At 43.2% G+C, this 16,541-nt stretch overlaps 1 protein-coding gene across 4 annotated transcripts in view; it reads right to left on the bottom strand.

The window, feature by feature from the left end:
- Positions 1-16,541, bottom strand: part of MGLL (monoglyceride lipase) — a 101,961-nt gene that overhangs the window by 25,732 nt on the left and 59,688 nt on the right. For all 4 annotated transcript variants that reach the window (XM_015641018.3, XM_033517505.1, XM_015641015.3 and 1 more), the window contains one exon: positions 15,346-15,452. In XM_015641018.3, the coding sequence (XP_015496504.1) occupies positions 15,346-15,452 (107 nt within the window). The remainder of the gene's footprint in view (positions 1-15,345; positions 15,453-16,541) is intronic.

Below are 16,541 nucleotides of genomic sequence, written 5' to 3'. Positions count from 1 at the left end.
CTAAATGACAGCTTGTTTAACTAGAAAACATTTCCATTTCTTTCCTTAACAAAGGCCATTCATTTCTTGCTCCTCTGTTTGGTTAAAGATGGTTCCATTTGCCCTTCCTGAGAGTGTGCACAGCCCTTTCTGATGGTTCCCCTCTGCAGAGGGCTCTGAGTGAATGACCCCGAGCCTTGCCCCGCACGCTGCCGCGGCACCAACCGAGTTACTTACATGGCCAAGTCCAGATGTGTGCCTTGGGTACCTCCATGCTTGAGTAAACAATCAAATCAATTAGTCTTGGGAAAGACAGACCTAATTCTTCCCTGCCTACAGTAGTTTAGGCATCATGAAGAAAAGAAGATGAAAGCTGGGTCATGTAAGAACCCCCTTCATGCTGCTGATGAGTGTCTTGAGAGACAGACACAACTTCCTTTCAAGCTCTCTTCAAAAGGTTCCCCTCCATGCAGACCACCCATTAGAGACCCACATCAATAACAACAACAACAAAAAGAATTTAAAAGACCCATTTTTCATCTGATTTATTTACATGTTAAAATAAACATGAGTTCTCATCTAGAGCAAGGGCTCCCAGTGGGTTCTGTTTAGTCTGTGAGATTCTTGGCACCAGAATACAGCATTTCTCTATTCCAAAGCAATCTTGGCACAGAATTGTTGGTTATATAATTTTTAAGCAACTGGCAAATGAATAATAATGTTTCTAAAAAGAGTGACTCGTGTTCTAGGATACCAGCTAGATGTTTTACCAATTAATCTGCCAAAAGGTCAGTAACAAACCTGAGATCTCAAGGCCCTTCATTCAGGGTCAGCTCTCTCCATGAGAGAGTTGCACTTCCAGTTTTCAACCAGCCTTTCCAAAGGTAGCTTTCCCACAGAGTTAAAAAGATTTTCGCTTTTTGCTTCACTCCTTCGTATTGCCACATGGCAGTGCCACCCTCATTAGATGGGATTTGTCCCTCTTCCTGACAAGGCACGAAGGAAATACCACTCTCCCAGAGCCGATAGCTTTTTATACCCACTTTTCACAAGCTCAATGGGTGAGCAGCAGGTGGATTATTTGAAATAAGGGCAGGCATTTTTAATGTCTTTTTTTTTTTTTTTTAGCAGGGTACATCCACACAGAGCTGTAGCTCATTCAAACCCTAACAGATCTGACTGGGAACAACACAATTAGGGAAAAAACCTCCTGAGGAAGCAGGTCTGGCAGGGAGTATTCCTGGGTGGGTCAATCCTGCCCAGTGTGCCAGAGCACAAATGCTGCCAGTTGGCTCATGGCTGAGTGGCATTTAGATGGTGCACGGGGGAAGTCACGGGGAAATGGCAGGGCAGAAAATAGCTCTCCTAAATTCGTCTTGCGGCAAAGCTGTTGTCCTTTCATGGTGGAGGTTGATTTCAGAGTTATTGGTTCGGTTGCTTTTACCATTTCATACCCTTTTCTCTTAAACTCTCCCCACTGCAACTCTGAAATTCTCCTCACTAGATTTATATTTACCAAAAAAGCCAGGATCAGACAGGCAGGTTATTGCTTTCTGTGCTCTATTTCTCATTTCAAACCATGGCTGGGTGACAGTAGACAAGGACTCCTGGCTGGCAGGTCTGCAGTTCAGTAAACAATGCACAGATACAAGTGTTGAGCTATTGAAGGTTACGGACCCGTACGCTGTTTTCGGGCTACGAGAGCTCCTTCACAATCAGCCAGCAAGGATGTGTCTGCAGCTCAGAGAGCTCTACAAAATCTGGGCAGGAGAGGAGCAAGGTTGATGAAAAGGCACTGCAGTCAAAAGTGGTATCAGGCAGGCTCAGTTCAGAAGTGTGCTCTGCCTCCTCTCCCTCCCCCAGCTCTCTGCCCAGCTGAGCATGAACTTGGCACCACGACGGGTCAGGCTGCCCTCTCTGTAGCATTAGGAAAACAGCCAGGATCTGTCAGCAGACTTTGTCTTGGATAAATTCAGAACCAGAAAATAAATGTAGCATGGAGAACGTCAATTTTAAGAGATCTGGGTTGAGAGCATTAGTCTTTGTACCATCCACAATTCAGCACATTTTTTTTAAATTTTATTTTTGTAGCTAAACAAGAATTCTCAGATTAGAGAGTACTGCCAAGCCCTGAATAAATCCCAGCATTAGAGATGCTGTGGGTATAACAGCTCTCCCCATGAACTGAATCTGCAGACAGTATCTTCAGAGAAATTAACCCTCGAGTGTCACAGAACAAGCTCTGTAGCATCAGTTTCAATGCTCTGGGAAATCTCACCTTGTGGTTAGAACAGGTTTCTCCTATTCATGAAGCAATACTGATTAAGGGTGGAACAAAGCACAGGCTTAGAATAACTTAGAATGGCTGACACAGTTAGTTTTCTGCATTGCTTGTGATGCGGCAAAGTTTCCAGGTGCAATCCTGAAGACAAATTCAACCAAGGGACATGTAACTACCAAACTAGTTAAGCAGCTTGCAATTACCTGACATCTGATTGCTTGTCTTCTATCCACAGCCCATTCCTTAGCAGTTCTGAAAGCACGTGCTTAGAATTTGGATATAAGGAAAAGTTATACAGGTGCAATTTAACATTTCTTATTTTTCTGCCTCATCCCTTTCAATATTGGTGAGAGGTTTTATTATAAAATGCTCTATTCACTGGCTGAATCTTCCTCTCAGCCTGTGAAGAACCATTCACAGTAATGGTTTTGCATTCTTGGAGCTCAGGGTTTTTCAGCTGCAAGCTCTTGGAAGTGGGTCAACATCACACTCAGATGTTTTCATGAATAACCTGAGGTGAAGTGTTACTCCTGAGATCCATGACAAACCTGTGGCAGAGCCAAGTGGCAGTTTCCAAACACGTTCTTGCATAGTCTACTACAGTGATTCAGGATGAGCCACCCCCTGATTTGAATCACAGAGGATTGATGATGGGAAGGGTGACCTGCAAGAGATACCCACAGCTAAAACTGCAGCACCATTGGAACATAACAGAGCACAGGCCAAATTAAAGTGATGTGAAATCTAGGGAAGTCTTCAGAAATACAAGCAAAAGAGCTTTTCTAGTGTAGGTCACTAAAATTTGGCCACAGCTGGCACAGACCAGGACAGGCTCCCATCTGAGGACTGGCTGTTACAGAACTGGGCTGATGAGTTTGATGCCTTAGTACATTATGAAACCAAAATTGCCCCATGGCGGTTGGCTACCTCACTGCCAGAATGCACTGAAGACTTCAAAGTGAGCTCCACACACATCTTCAAGTAAGACTGCTTCCAGATGGCCTTAGATTCTGTGAGATCTTTTGCAATCCTCATTTTGTTATTCCAAAGAAGGCTCAAGGCCAAAAGGAGTGTTAGTGGCATGCTGGAGAATCTCATCTGGGTTGGAGAATGAAACAGAGGTTAACCAGGTGTTTTGCTTTACTTTACCAGTGGCCTCAGAAGTGAAGAGGATCACACTGCCAGAGGCTTTCAACTATCAAGGCTATTTTCCCAAAATTCTGAAATAATTTTCAGAGGACCAACTATGATTTTATAGTTCCCTGTACACTTTAAAAGCTAAAATGATATTTTATTCTCTAAAATAATATTCCAAGATATTCTAGTTTTTTGCTAAAATAGGAACAACCACCTTAAAACCTATGAGTCAAATCCTGGCCCTACTGAAATTAGTGGCATTTCGCTACTGCCTTCAGAGGATCAGGCATGTATTCTGTGCGTAGCAGCACAGAACCAATTAAGGCTCAAACAATTAAGAAATAAATCCCCAAACTACATAAGGATCACATTATAAACATGGCTTTAAGTTAGAGGCATTCTGAAAGAAATGAGAGGCTGCAGTGCTGAGCTAGGCACACATGGACTGGCACCAGCCCTGGAGGAGAGAGAGGCAAAGCTGATGGCATCTGAACCCAGGACGGATCAGGTGATGTCTCAAAGAGGAAAGGTGAAGCAGAACCAGGAAAGACCCATGGGATGTGTGGTACAGAAGTGAAAGACATCAGTTAATGACAGCAGTTTATGTTAACTCTCTGCCAGGCTCCACAGACAACCAAAAGATAAATGCTCTGAACTAAGACGTTGTGGGTACCTAATAGATGGAGAAGAGAAAAACATTGCCATACAGCCCTAATGTGGGCAGGAATACACTGGGACAAAAAGTGAGGACCTTCAAAGAGTCAGAGGAGCAAGAGCCTGGAGCAGCCTGCTCAGCAGCAACAGTGTTTGCTGGCCACCAAACTTGGTTAATAAGTGATCTTTCACCACTTGTGAAGAAGACAGAAGGATGTTGTTTGCAGGAACAAATGCCTAGATAATGCAGGGAGTGTCTTTGTGCCCGTGCTGCTAACAGGTGTATGTCTTAATAACCAAATGAATGTCCTCTTTTACATTCAAAATGAAAGTGCAATAGGAGAAGAACTATTAAACTAAATCCACCAGACACTGCATAACCAAACCTGTTTCTCTGCAGCACTTGGACTTACTGAAGAGGGAAGAACCTGAATGTGTGAATCAACAAAGGATTAATTTTCCTATTGTTCAATGAATATTTTCCTTCTGGGTCTTGTTGCTGCAATATGCACTTGTTTGGAGGCACTGATAGAGAACATTCTGTTTTTTAAAAAAGTCTTTACATCTTTTGTTATTAAAAAAATGGCTATTAGTTTAAGGACTTCTGGGAGTCCCTTAAAAGGTCTGCTCATGGTCTGTAACAAATTGAGCTACTCCCAGCAGGGAGAAAATCCACCAGCTAGAAACAGACCTTCCAGCTCTGGAAAAACATGCCACTCTTTATGAATGAGCAAATAAACAATGAACACGAGAACTACAAACTATGAAAAGCAGGTTATGAGCTGCTTCTCCATCTTTATTTTGTCAAGTGGAGCTCTGGAACTCAAGAGCTTGGGCCATGAAGGAACAGGAAGCTGTGGGAGGCTGATGCCTCAGAAGGAGCCTGGGGTTGGCTTGGACCCTGCACCAGCTCCTGGCATTTCACATTGTGCCAACACACACAGTGTGGTAGGTTTGCCTGGAGCAGGCCCAGGGAGTCTGTTAATAGCAAGTTTTGGTGAAAAACAGGCTGAATGCCACAGTTTTGATCAAAACACACAAATGCATGCCGTTTAAGTGAGCCTTCCCATGACTTCAGAAGGAGGTTATAAGGAAAAACCATTCTCTTATCAGAAGTTTTGGAAAGTTTTGCTGCTCTAGTGAATCATTTCCCCTGGTACTATGACTGTTCAGTTCAGCAAGAACGATTTTATTTTCAGTCTCCAATGTAGGCAAGGCACAAAGAGCATTAAAAATGAAGATGAAATGGCAGGTTCAGGCCGTTTATTGACTGGTTATGTGTTTTACTTCTCTTTGTGAATCTGTCTGTCCTTTGCCTTTGCTGGTGCAAAGAAGAGCTCTCTTTGCACCCCACACTCCTCAATAGGGTTCTTCTCCAGGTTACTAATAGGTACTAATATGAGCTGGACTAATCTGAGCTGGGCTGTGTTCCTTTGACTCCTATTATCTATTGAAAAAGATACTAAAGAAACCCAAATAATGTTTAAATCCAACCAGGGTTATATAAACAAAGTATGTTTTTTCCCTTTACTTTTCAAAGGGTGTTGTTCAGTAAGTTGGAACAGTCATTTGTAACTCAATAGGATGACAAAGTCCACACCTGTATGAAAATACAGTTGTACGTGAGGAATCATCAGTAATTAGCTTCTGAAAGAACTTCATCCAAATTAGACATATCTGATAAACAATAGGAAAGTTAGGTACATTAATAAAATGCTGTTGCTATGGAAAAATTGTCCCTGTAAAGGTGGAAATAAACATGCTTTCTTTTCCTATAGTGCAAAAATGTCAAAAAGCATCTCCTTGAAGATGAAACTGTTTTTAACTGTAAGTACTATAAAAGTCTGCTTTTAAGAAGGTAATTTTTTCCACCCATTTCAAAACCCTCCATGCTTTATTTTCGGAAGCAGCATCCCAACTACTAGTAACTAGGATTCTCTTTAGTTCATTAAAAATAAAAGATATTGGGACATATGCTGATTATCTAGTTCAAGCCCCTACTCAAAGTGTTTCCCATTCAACCAGGTTTTTCAGGACCTTATTGAGCTGGGTTTTAAATATCTCCAAGGCTAGAGGTGTCCCCACCTCCCTGGGTCCTGCTCCAACATTTGACTGCCCTCATAGTGAAAACACTTTTCCTTGTACATAATTGGGATTTCTTGTTCTGTAACTTGTGTCACTTCCCTCTCATTCCATCACTGGGCACCTCCAAGAGTCTGGTTCTGCTGTCACCACATGCTCCCACTGGAGACTTGTAGACAGAAACAAGATCCCCTCTTCTAAGCCTAAATAAGGCTTCGTAAAGCTCCCTTCTCTTCTAAGGCTAAATAAGCCCAGCTTTATCAGCCTCTCCTCACACATCTTGTTCTCCAGTACCCTAATTGTTTGGACAGCCCTCCTCTGGCCTTGGTCCAGTATGTCAATGTTTTCATTTTACTGGGGAGCAAATTGGACCCAGTGTTTCAGATGTGGTCTCCAAAACGCTGAATGGAAGAGAATAATCTCTTCTCTTTGGTTGCTGACTATAATATTTCAATACAGCTCAGTATGGGGTGGCCTTCTCCACCACAAGGTCACAGTGTTGACCTGTGTTCAGCTTGTCTGTGAGGATCCCCAGGTCCTTTTCTGCAAAGCTGCTTTCCATTCATTCAGTGCCCAGCCTTTAATGCTGAATTGGGTTACTCCACCACAGATGCAGAACTCCCCAAGCGCCTTTGTTGAAACTTCACTTGGTCCCTGCCAGTCCCTTTCTTCTGCCTGTCAAGGTCCCTGTGAATAGCAGCCTTCCAGCATATGCTCAATTTCCACCCTGAAGGCTGGCTGAAAGTGCTCTCCATCCCATCATCCACACCATTAATGAAAATGGTCCACTGATATTATATACAACATTGATTTGTTACTCTTTCCCTTGAAGAATACAGATTCCTCTGATGTTTCTTGAGGTCAAAGTCCCTGATGATATGAACTAATGTTCTGTCACAGAAGTCAGTAAAGGAACAAAGTTTGGAGTGAGTTTGATGTCTGTCCAGTAGCCCCAGATAACAGACATAGCTGGCAACATGAAAGGATCTGTTCTCCCAGTCTTAGCTCTAATAACCATCTGGTCCTTGTCCTTCCACCCTCAAGCATCTTGCATGCAGACGTACGCCTACAGCCTGCAGAGCTGGTTATGGGAGAGCAAGCAAGCTGTTGAAAACATTACATGAGGTTGCCAACCCTTCTGCACTAATACGAAATGCAATTACAAGTTGCAGCTTGAGCCTGCTTTCTGACATAGTGACAGGGTTATCCTGGATTTATATGAGCAGCTGTGAAAGCAGAATTCAGCCCTTGATTTGGGGATTAATTTATACAGGTAAAGACTGTACAGAGTACAGATGACAACTGCAAAGAGTCTTTAAATGACAAGAGCAAAACAACAGATTGTAAAATGAAATGAGCTGAGTTCAGTCAGGGCTATTTCCCCTTTAGTTTCTCAAATTCACCAAAGTGAAACCTTTGTCCAGAAAGAGGATGTTTTATTCCTGATTATTTGGACCACTCATTCAAAATGCCTATCACTTAGGCCCAACATTATCAGCACCACACACAAATTCAATGGTCCACTCCTCTTTATCATGGAGTGTATCTCTCATTTGAGAGGCAGAACTGTGGAAGGGAAGCCAGAGGGACTCGACCCTCATGGGAGGAAAAAGCCTTTTAAGTCTCCTGAAAGAATGACCTATCTTTCTTCTGTCATGCAGTCTGTCTGTCAACAGTAAGCAGTTAGCAGTGGCAGGTTGAAGAGCAGGTTCTGGACACTGGGCAGAGCTGACAGTCCCATGCTCAGCCATTGTGCTCAAAGGGAGCACTCTGTTCCTTCTGCTGCCTGTCTGCACTCACTGGGACTGTTGTTCCAGCCTCACGCCTCCTTGTGTGAAGGCCAACAGCGAGGCTTTGTTCAAGAAGCAGCTGCTGAGAAGATGTACTGTCTCATGGAATGACCTACTGACATTTCTCCCCCTGCTCATTAGTAAGCAGTGAATAATTAGGAGAACTGGGGTGGGTTGCCTGGTCCATTTCATCCGGAGTAAAAAGCCAGGCCCTCAGATCCCAGCGTGCCCCAAGAGGGATTCCCTCATAACCCAGGGGAGCTGGCTCTCCAGCACCTTCTTCTCATCACCTGAGGGAGTGAGGAAAGAGAATGGCTCATGCCAGAAGATGGATGGGACATGACAGGAGTAAAATGTGTCCCAGCTCTGCTTCCCTCAGAGCTCACACCACACTTGCTGGATGACAAGTGAGCTCAGTTCAGCCAGGGCCTGAGCCAAAGATCTTGTTCAATGGTGTTTATTCAATAACCTTTTGTTCCAGGGTGGATACAAAGCAATGAGGAAATGGTTGAGCAGTTGGGAGGAGCAGAGTAACTGAGGAAACCACAACCATTCTTTTGCAATCTTTGCCACAACATTAACATCTAGTGATGTCCACATATAGGGGCAGTGATGAAGGAACATCTGCACTGTCTTTCCCCCCATCCCAACAGTGCCTGCTGCAGCTCTGGGTTATAGCATAGAGCTTACCTGCCTATCTTACCTCACTGACTGAACCACAATTAAATCTGACTTAAAAAATAAAAACTGGTCAGGGTCAGATAAACAAATAGATTGCTTTGAGCAGCCTATGGCTGGTAAGTTTTCATAGCTCACAGTAAATGACACTACATGTCCAATTTCTGGTGCTCTTTCTTCTATGCATCTGTGCTATAGGTGTATCCAGCCCTCACAATTTCCAAACTCCCTTGCCTTAAAGGTAGGTGCAAGACTGTGTTTTCCCCACTTTTACATCAGCAGGGAAGTCCATGAAACAAATACAGTCTCATCCCCCTGAGTGGAGTAGAGAGGAAACACCTCTGAGAATCCCCTGCATCTTTTCTAACCCAAACATTTAAAGCAAAATACTACACTGCTGCATATGTGTTCTCCATCAGACACACCAGCTGTGTGGAGCCTTACTGTTTCTTTATTTTTAGTTTGCTGTGGTCCAGCTGCTTCCTGGCCCAACAGTGTTGTTTCATCTGCCTTCACACAAAAAACAAAAACAAAGGTTGCATTTGCCTTTCCAAGTCCCAGCATGTGGCCTCCTCTGGAGCAAGAGATACTGCAGGTATGTGCTTTCATGGCTCACCCAGAGTTTTCTTTCTGTTGTGTGGCTGCTCCTATCATATGGAAACAACCCTACCTGTGCTGGAAGATGCCACATGGTGCATGCAGAGATTTGGGACCATGTGATCCCAGTGTGAATGAAGGGTGAGGGCTAAAGCAGCAGTCACTGCAGAGATCACTTCACCAGGGCAAGACTGGGCTGCAGAAGTCTGTAATGACCTCCTCAAGAATAGCAAGAATATTGTGGAAACCTCCATTTAATAAAGCCCATCTCAAAGTGCTTACAACTGCCTGCTGTGCCACAGGATACTCCCCTTGGGCCACACTGTGTTATGATACAATTATGGGCGCATTTCAGCATTATTATGTTATATAGGAGGTGTATCCATAGGATATTTTCCTGCATGAGCTGTGATCCCTCTGGGAGGTACCATCTCACAACCACCAAAAGAAGCCAGGCTCATGCAGGAACCTGGGAGAAAGCAAGGAAAAATAGACTGTCCAGTTGAAATTGCATTCAAGAGCTTGTTCAGCGCAGGGGAAAAGTTGCATTTCAGCTGTAGCAGTAATTTTGCCTATAATTTCAAAGAGGCTAAAGCTGAATGACCTGGTTTCCTCAGCAAGTTGTCACTGCTAGTCTGAGTTCCAGAGCTACAATATCAGTGATTCCAGAAGAGCTGGAGGTCAGAGACAACTGGTTTCACTTTGCCAGGAGCTCATTGCTGGCTACAGCATGGTCTCCCAGCTCATCTCTTTCCATGAGAACCCCCACTGCCAAAACAGAGTTAGAGAAGAAAGGCAGAAGTTTACTCACTAGCTATTTGTTTCATAGGATGACTTTCCTCCAGGTTCTCACAGTTGTCTCACTGCCTAAGGAATTCCATGGTGTTCTGCAGTATCCAAGCTCTCACCTTGCAATCACGTGCTGTGGTTTCAGCTCCTGTGTGCCCCACACAGGGAGAACATTCCTCACCACTGCCAGGAAGGCAGGTAAGCCTGACTGCTACCTGCATTCAATATGTGGAGAAGGAAAGGCAGGGGAAGGTTTGGGATAGTACCAAGTAGGGAGTCAAAACAGGAATAAAAGAGCACTGGCAGTGCTCCACCAGCCAGGGCAAAGAGCCATCTCCTCTGGGGTCCCCTGCTAAGAAGAACCTATGGCTCTTAGCTGGAAAAAAGTGAAAATGCCCAGAACCCATTGTAAGCCTCCTGTCAAAGGAAAGGAAACAGTAAGAGCCATTCTTTCCCTCAGCTCTGCAGAAAAGCCCTTCAAACCTTCCCTGCTCCAATGCTCATCCAGAGGAAACAGAGAGAGCAGACTGCTGTGGGTTAATGGTTCCAAACCCAGCATCAAGGAGCAGTGGTGCTGCTCCATGGACAAACCAGCTCCAAATAACATCTGCCAAAGCTTTCCTGGCTCCATCCCTGGAGACTGCCCTGAAGCCTACACATTCACAATGTCAGGGAATGCTGCTGTCCAGAACATTCCTGCATGCTAATGTACATGAGCACTTCACGCTTGCAGTGCTACTCTAACTTTTGTTCTTACTAATTCTGACATCCTTTTTGGTCATTTTCCCCTCCCAGTTTGACCATGTTTAGTTTTTTTTAATCTTTCTGTGTAGACCAATCCTTCCCAGTGCTATGAATAAATAAAAGCCTTCTGTTCTCATCAACAAAATGGTCTTTTAACAGTTGCAAGAACAACATAGCAATCACTTGGGGAAAAAAAAACCAAAACAAAAGCAGCTAATATTTGATGCATTTAAAAATCTCTGCTCCAGCTATTTTCTACATTTTAGAAATAAATCCTTCATTAAACGGAGAAAGCAGTGAGGAAATTAATGGAGAGAAGAAGCACCAGTGGGTGTTTGAGAGGGACCTGCTAATCCATCAGAAATGCTCACCACACACAAAGCAGCAGCAGCAGCAGCAGCAGGGCTGCCAAAGCAAGCTGAACTTCAGTTAGAAACATCTAAGGAATGTGAATAAGCTGTTAGAGCTGCAACCTTTCCCTCTGCTTTGATCTGGCATTGAACATAACTCGAGAGTGAGAAATTCAACAGCTTCAAAAAGGGTGAAAGGGTCAAAGGTCTTCATGTAGCAGGACAGATAGAGAGTTTATTCCTCCTGGAGAAAGCAGGATGGGAGTGAATCTGGTGGCTAGAAACTGCCACCAGGTTAGGGCTGAGTATTTAATCCTCCTCATCTTCATGTAAGACAGACACAATGCATGTAAGTAGCACGAGCAAGTCCAAGTGAAAAGGAGGGCTAATTTCAACTATGATTAAAAAATGTAAGAAAAAAATAAACACATTTTTGTGGTCCCTGTATCTTGGAAATGTGTTTCTGACTGCTATTAGTTGACAAGTACTTTTGAAGGTGAAATTGTGGTTTTTCTGGGCTCTGGCCACGTAATGCAACCATAGTGCATTAGATCTCAGCAAATGAGATGTTATAGGAAGAGAGACGAGGATGGCTGGAACATCATGTGCTTTACCAACTCAAAATGCTTGGTATGAGAAAACAAAGCCACATTCTCTAGCCTTTATTCTTGTTTTCCTTGGCTCTCAGCTTCACAGATCCCTAAAATTACTGTGTTGAAACTAAAGGAGCTGCAATCTGCAGCTGACTGAAGAATTGCCATATCACTCCACTTCTTTGAATCCACCACAGGTATTCTTTTTAAAAGAGATCTCCTAAATTGATTGCCAATAACCTAATATGTTTGTCTCTTTCTTTTGTCATCAGAATCTTGCCATAATAATTTAATAGTAATACATAAGTGAAGTTGAAAAGGTGAGATGTTGTTTCAAAATGCCAAAACTTGCAGAAGTAGCAAGGTCATCCCAGCAGCCTTAATTCTGCTTTTTATGAAGCTGCATGCTAAGCAAACCCAAAAATTATGGGAAACAATTATCTGTCTGTTAAAAACACCTTACAAGAGACTACAGAAAAAAAAAAAAAAAGCTGTACTCCACAGAAATTCAATTTTCCTCTTACACAGGGTTGATATAAACAAAAGCCATTTAATAATGTTATATGTAGGGTAAGGTAAAGAGATCTTTTTGAATTCAATTTCCACCATCACCACAGAAAATTTCTAATACATATCTATGAGGTCCAGCAGTCTTGTGATTACAATGAAATATCCCAAAGAGTAAATGTTCAGTTCTTGACATACTGAGAGAAGTGAGCCAGAGCCACCTTACATGGGACAATACTGAGACACAGCTTGGAGTGCACAGTGTTTGTTACTCTGTGAAGAACCTTTTTGGTAAAGCCTTGCAGAAGAGGAAACATTGATGCAGAGCAGCCTTTGGCAAGATTTAGAGCCCATGTGTGAGCTCCTACAGAGTCAGCAATAAAAATGGAAATTATTTTTCCTTCTTTTGACTGAAGGACAGACACAACATAAATCAGTCAAGTCACGCATGCTACAACCCTGGTAACTTCCCAAGTCATTTGGGAAATCACACTTGCCATGCTGTGGAACTGCATTAATGATCTCATGGATAATGCACCTGTACTGGGAATTTTATCCATGAGAATACCAGAACCACAACAAATATCCAGGTCAGAAAGTCTACACTGAGCTCATTCAGCTAAGAGCCATGGTATGAGGTAGGGAACAGACAGCTATTATAGTGCTAACACAATTGAATAATTGATATTACCTAAAGATATCCAAGGGAAGGGACAGAAAGGGGAACACACTGCTGAAATAATTTGGAATAGATAAAATAGTGCAGGAAAAGTTTAAATGTCCCAGTCTGACCAGAGCAGTTTTAGCAATGGAGGCATTTATGTCCTTCACCTCTCACTGGCATTTAGCTCAGGCTGTAACTTGTATTTCATCAAAGTTTATCCCTGGTGGCTGCCTCTTTAAATGCAAAGATTATTATACAGAGACTAAAAGATGTTAATTGTCTTTCTAACTTACAGAGAATCAAGGCTTAGTTACATCAGCTCTTTGTGTAACACAACTGTGTTTCCATTGTTCTGCTTTCAGGTCCCTTCTCATCCTCTATTCTTTGCTGATCAGGAGAATGGAATTTACAAACAAAACTGTAAGTCTGACAGATGTCAACTGACCTGAGAAACCAGATTTGTTCTAATTGCACTGCTTAATCCAGCAATACTAGTGTATTTAAAAAAAAACAAACCCAAAGCACAAAGAAATATTTTTGTTTGTCTAGTTAAAATGATATTCAAGGAGAAAGAGCAAATAGTCACACAGCACAAAACATGCCTGACAAGAACATGCACCTCAAAGACCCTTCTCCATCAACAGAGGAGGCTCTCTGTATCAAATCCACGTAATAAATACAATGTTTTAGCATTTCTTCTAGATTTGTTGCTTCAATTATTGCTATTTTAACTCTAGTTCTTAAAACTTTTATCAAGCTTTATGAGAATGAGGAGCTAAGGTATGGTGTTAAGCATGCACAGAGAGCATCTGCAACCCCTCACGGGCTCATGGAGACTGAAAAATTGCTCGTGTGTCCTGGTGTTCAGTCACTTTTGTATGGACTGGCTGTGGTCTGCTAACAGCAGCTGCAGGGTGAGCAGCATGTGGCCTCTCCATCCCCCTTCCCAGGAACTTTATGCCACACAGATAAACAGAAGGGGATGGAGACACTTCCCACTGGGATAACTGCAGGCTCCTGCTAGCCTACCTCCACCTCAGAAGGAAGTGTATCAAAATGAATGAATCAACACTTAGAAACATTCTGCCTACACAGGGAGGAAGAGACTTAGGTGGTGAGTAAGGATACTTCTGCACAGGTCTCTTTGCAAAGCCAGCCTCCACCATGGCATGTGATAAATTTTTCAGAAAAAAGAACTCACGTGGGTTTTATTTATTTTCCTTGCAAGCTGTCCTGAGGACCAGACATTCTCTTTTTCAGAGAATAGGGGTCATTTCTGCACATCAAGTGCAGTGCTGTGACCAAAAGTGAGTCACAAAAGGAAGAGCAAGGGAAAGCCTTGATACCCAGATTAAGTAAGGTTTAACCTTCCTCTCACAGATAAATGGTGCAATGACTCATGTACTTTCAGGATCTTCAAACTCAAATTAAACAGTCCTGTCTTTGAGGAGACCTAGGGGCAGGTTTGAGTCTTGGCTTCAGCTAAGTAAATTGCAGTAAACTTCCCAATGTTAGTGGATAATCTGCCCAAAGAACATCAGATTTACACCAAGATTCATCCCATTTCAACCTGACAGCTCAGAATTTGGCCTTGCATTTTGTCTGCTGCCATCATCAATCCCATTGATTCATTTTATTGACAGAGTGGCTGGCACAGGGAGCAGTAGTCTGCAATGATAAAATCAAAGCAAAGATCTCCAAACACAAGGAAGTGATGAAGTTGCAAGTGTGATGTGTGACAGGAGGCTACCAGGGAACCAGGAGGGGCTTGAATATGTTACTGGCATGTCCTGATGCATGCACTGCAGGAGACCTGGTGACACCCAGCACATCTCCATCACAGCATGGGGCACAGAGCAGAGATCCTCAGGCCAGAAGAGCCAGGCACAGCTACGTGTACCTGACCCAGCACTGCCCCACTGCTGACTGAGGGCCAAAGGGGTGTTGTCACAGCCTTGCACCCACTCAGGCTGGTTTCTCCTGAGCTGAGGCTGCACAGCCAGCTCCAGTCTCTCTGCTGGACTGTGGAGATGTGCTTAAAGGTGTCTGTGATGCCTTCTTGTCTCTCCATGCTCCAAGGGTGCAGCTGTCTCATTGTGTCAGTGTATGAAAGCTGTGCTGACATTTCAGCCTCCTGTCTGGCATCACTTAGGACATTGAGTGTGAATCCAGCAGAAGTGGCTCCTAGTCCCACTTCCACAGTGGACAGTACCACTTCACCTCCAGGAGAGGAGGAAGAGAAATAATCCCTTAGAGTGAGGTCAAAATAGCACCAGCAGTGATGTCAAGGGCAAGGCTGAGGAAAATTGAAAGCAAACAGGGATAGCTTTTACAGATTCAATATGCAGATCTTGACAAAACAACAGATATTCCCTTTCTCATTTATGTCTAGTTGTAAATATTTTATTGGCTCTTCTCTCACTGCTGAGTAGCTGTAATGACATTTACTTCATCAAAGGCCTGAGCTGCTGTAAATCAAGTACAGTTTTAGGCAACTCACCATGGTCATGGGCAAACACAAACAAGTTGAGTCCCGTCAGCTTCTGGGCCAAGTCGTCGTAGCGGCCGCAGTGCTCCCCAGCGCCATGGGCAATGAACACCAGGGCCCTAAATGGAGCAGCAATGCACAAATCATTAACGTGGCCATCAACCAGCAAAGGCTTCAGAGCTGCAAGGGAAACCAGCACATTCAATTCAGCAGCAGCAGCATTTCAGACATCAGCAAACACCAGGCGGGTACAGAATTTGCAGATTTGAGTACAGGGGAAACCCTTGGCACCCTGACCTGCCATTGACCTGCCCTTCACCATGCTGTGGTAGGATGGATTACAGGGAAGGCAACTGCTCATGGGACAGGGCCACCAAGGTCTGCTGCAAGTTCAAGATGCAGATGGGCATCAGCACCATTCCCTGAGCTGGATAACTCCAGGGGGCTTGAGGCTCCTCCAGTGTAAGTGATGCCATCTGTTTATTTTGGGACTGGTATATCTCTTTGACTCAAATACCAACACTGTCCTTAGCTTTGTAACTTGAAACATTGTCTGACGCTCCAGAACACTCAAAGGTGGAATTTCAGCCAAGGAATAGGTCTCCAGCATTTTGCTTGGAGTCTGGAATTTTATCTTTTGACCCAGTTATGGTAATTTTATCATTCCAGTTTCTGTTCCAAAACAGTTGCATTACTTCTATGATTAAAGTGATTCTTACATAGCCACTGTGCAAATAGAGATAATAAAAAACTAGTCTAATAGACATTTTTGCAAATACTTATCATTGAATATTCCAGTTTTATGAATAAAACCTTACTTTTAGTGGAATGTCACCAAATGAAAGTGACTGAATTTGAACCTCCCCAGTGTTTCTGCTAGATAAAATTTGTATAGACGGGCTAGAACTAGAGCAGAAGTAGCAATGAGATTACAGAAGTTCTGCTAGATTTGACAGGTGAATATTTAAAATCCAGCTTTAGAAACATAAACATAACTTGCTTGTTTAAAAGGATCATTTGTCATTGCAACATCAGCAAACACAAAACCATTTGAAGGCTACAAATTTGGCATTTTCAGTACATGAACAGTGAAGCAGTGCAAGAACTGACAATATAAAACAATGACAGCAGTTAATAGCTAAGGAATTACTCAATTATATATATTGATTGAGGTTTTGAATACCTTTTTAGGTAGTGTGTTCACAGCA

This window comes from Parus major, chromosome 12, assembly GCF_001522545.3.
Source record: "Parus major isolate Abel chromosome 12, Parus_major1.1, whole genome shotgun sequence".
Classification (NCBI taxonomy): Eukaryota; Metazoa; Chordata; class Aves; order Passeriformes; family Paridae; genus Parus; species Parus major.
Note: the sequence above shows the minus strand (reverse complement) of the source record. Positions and strands in the feature narration are given on the sequence as shown.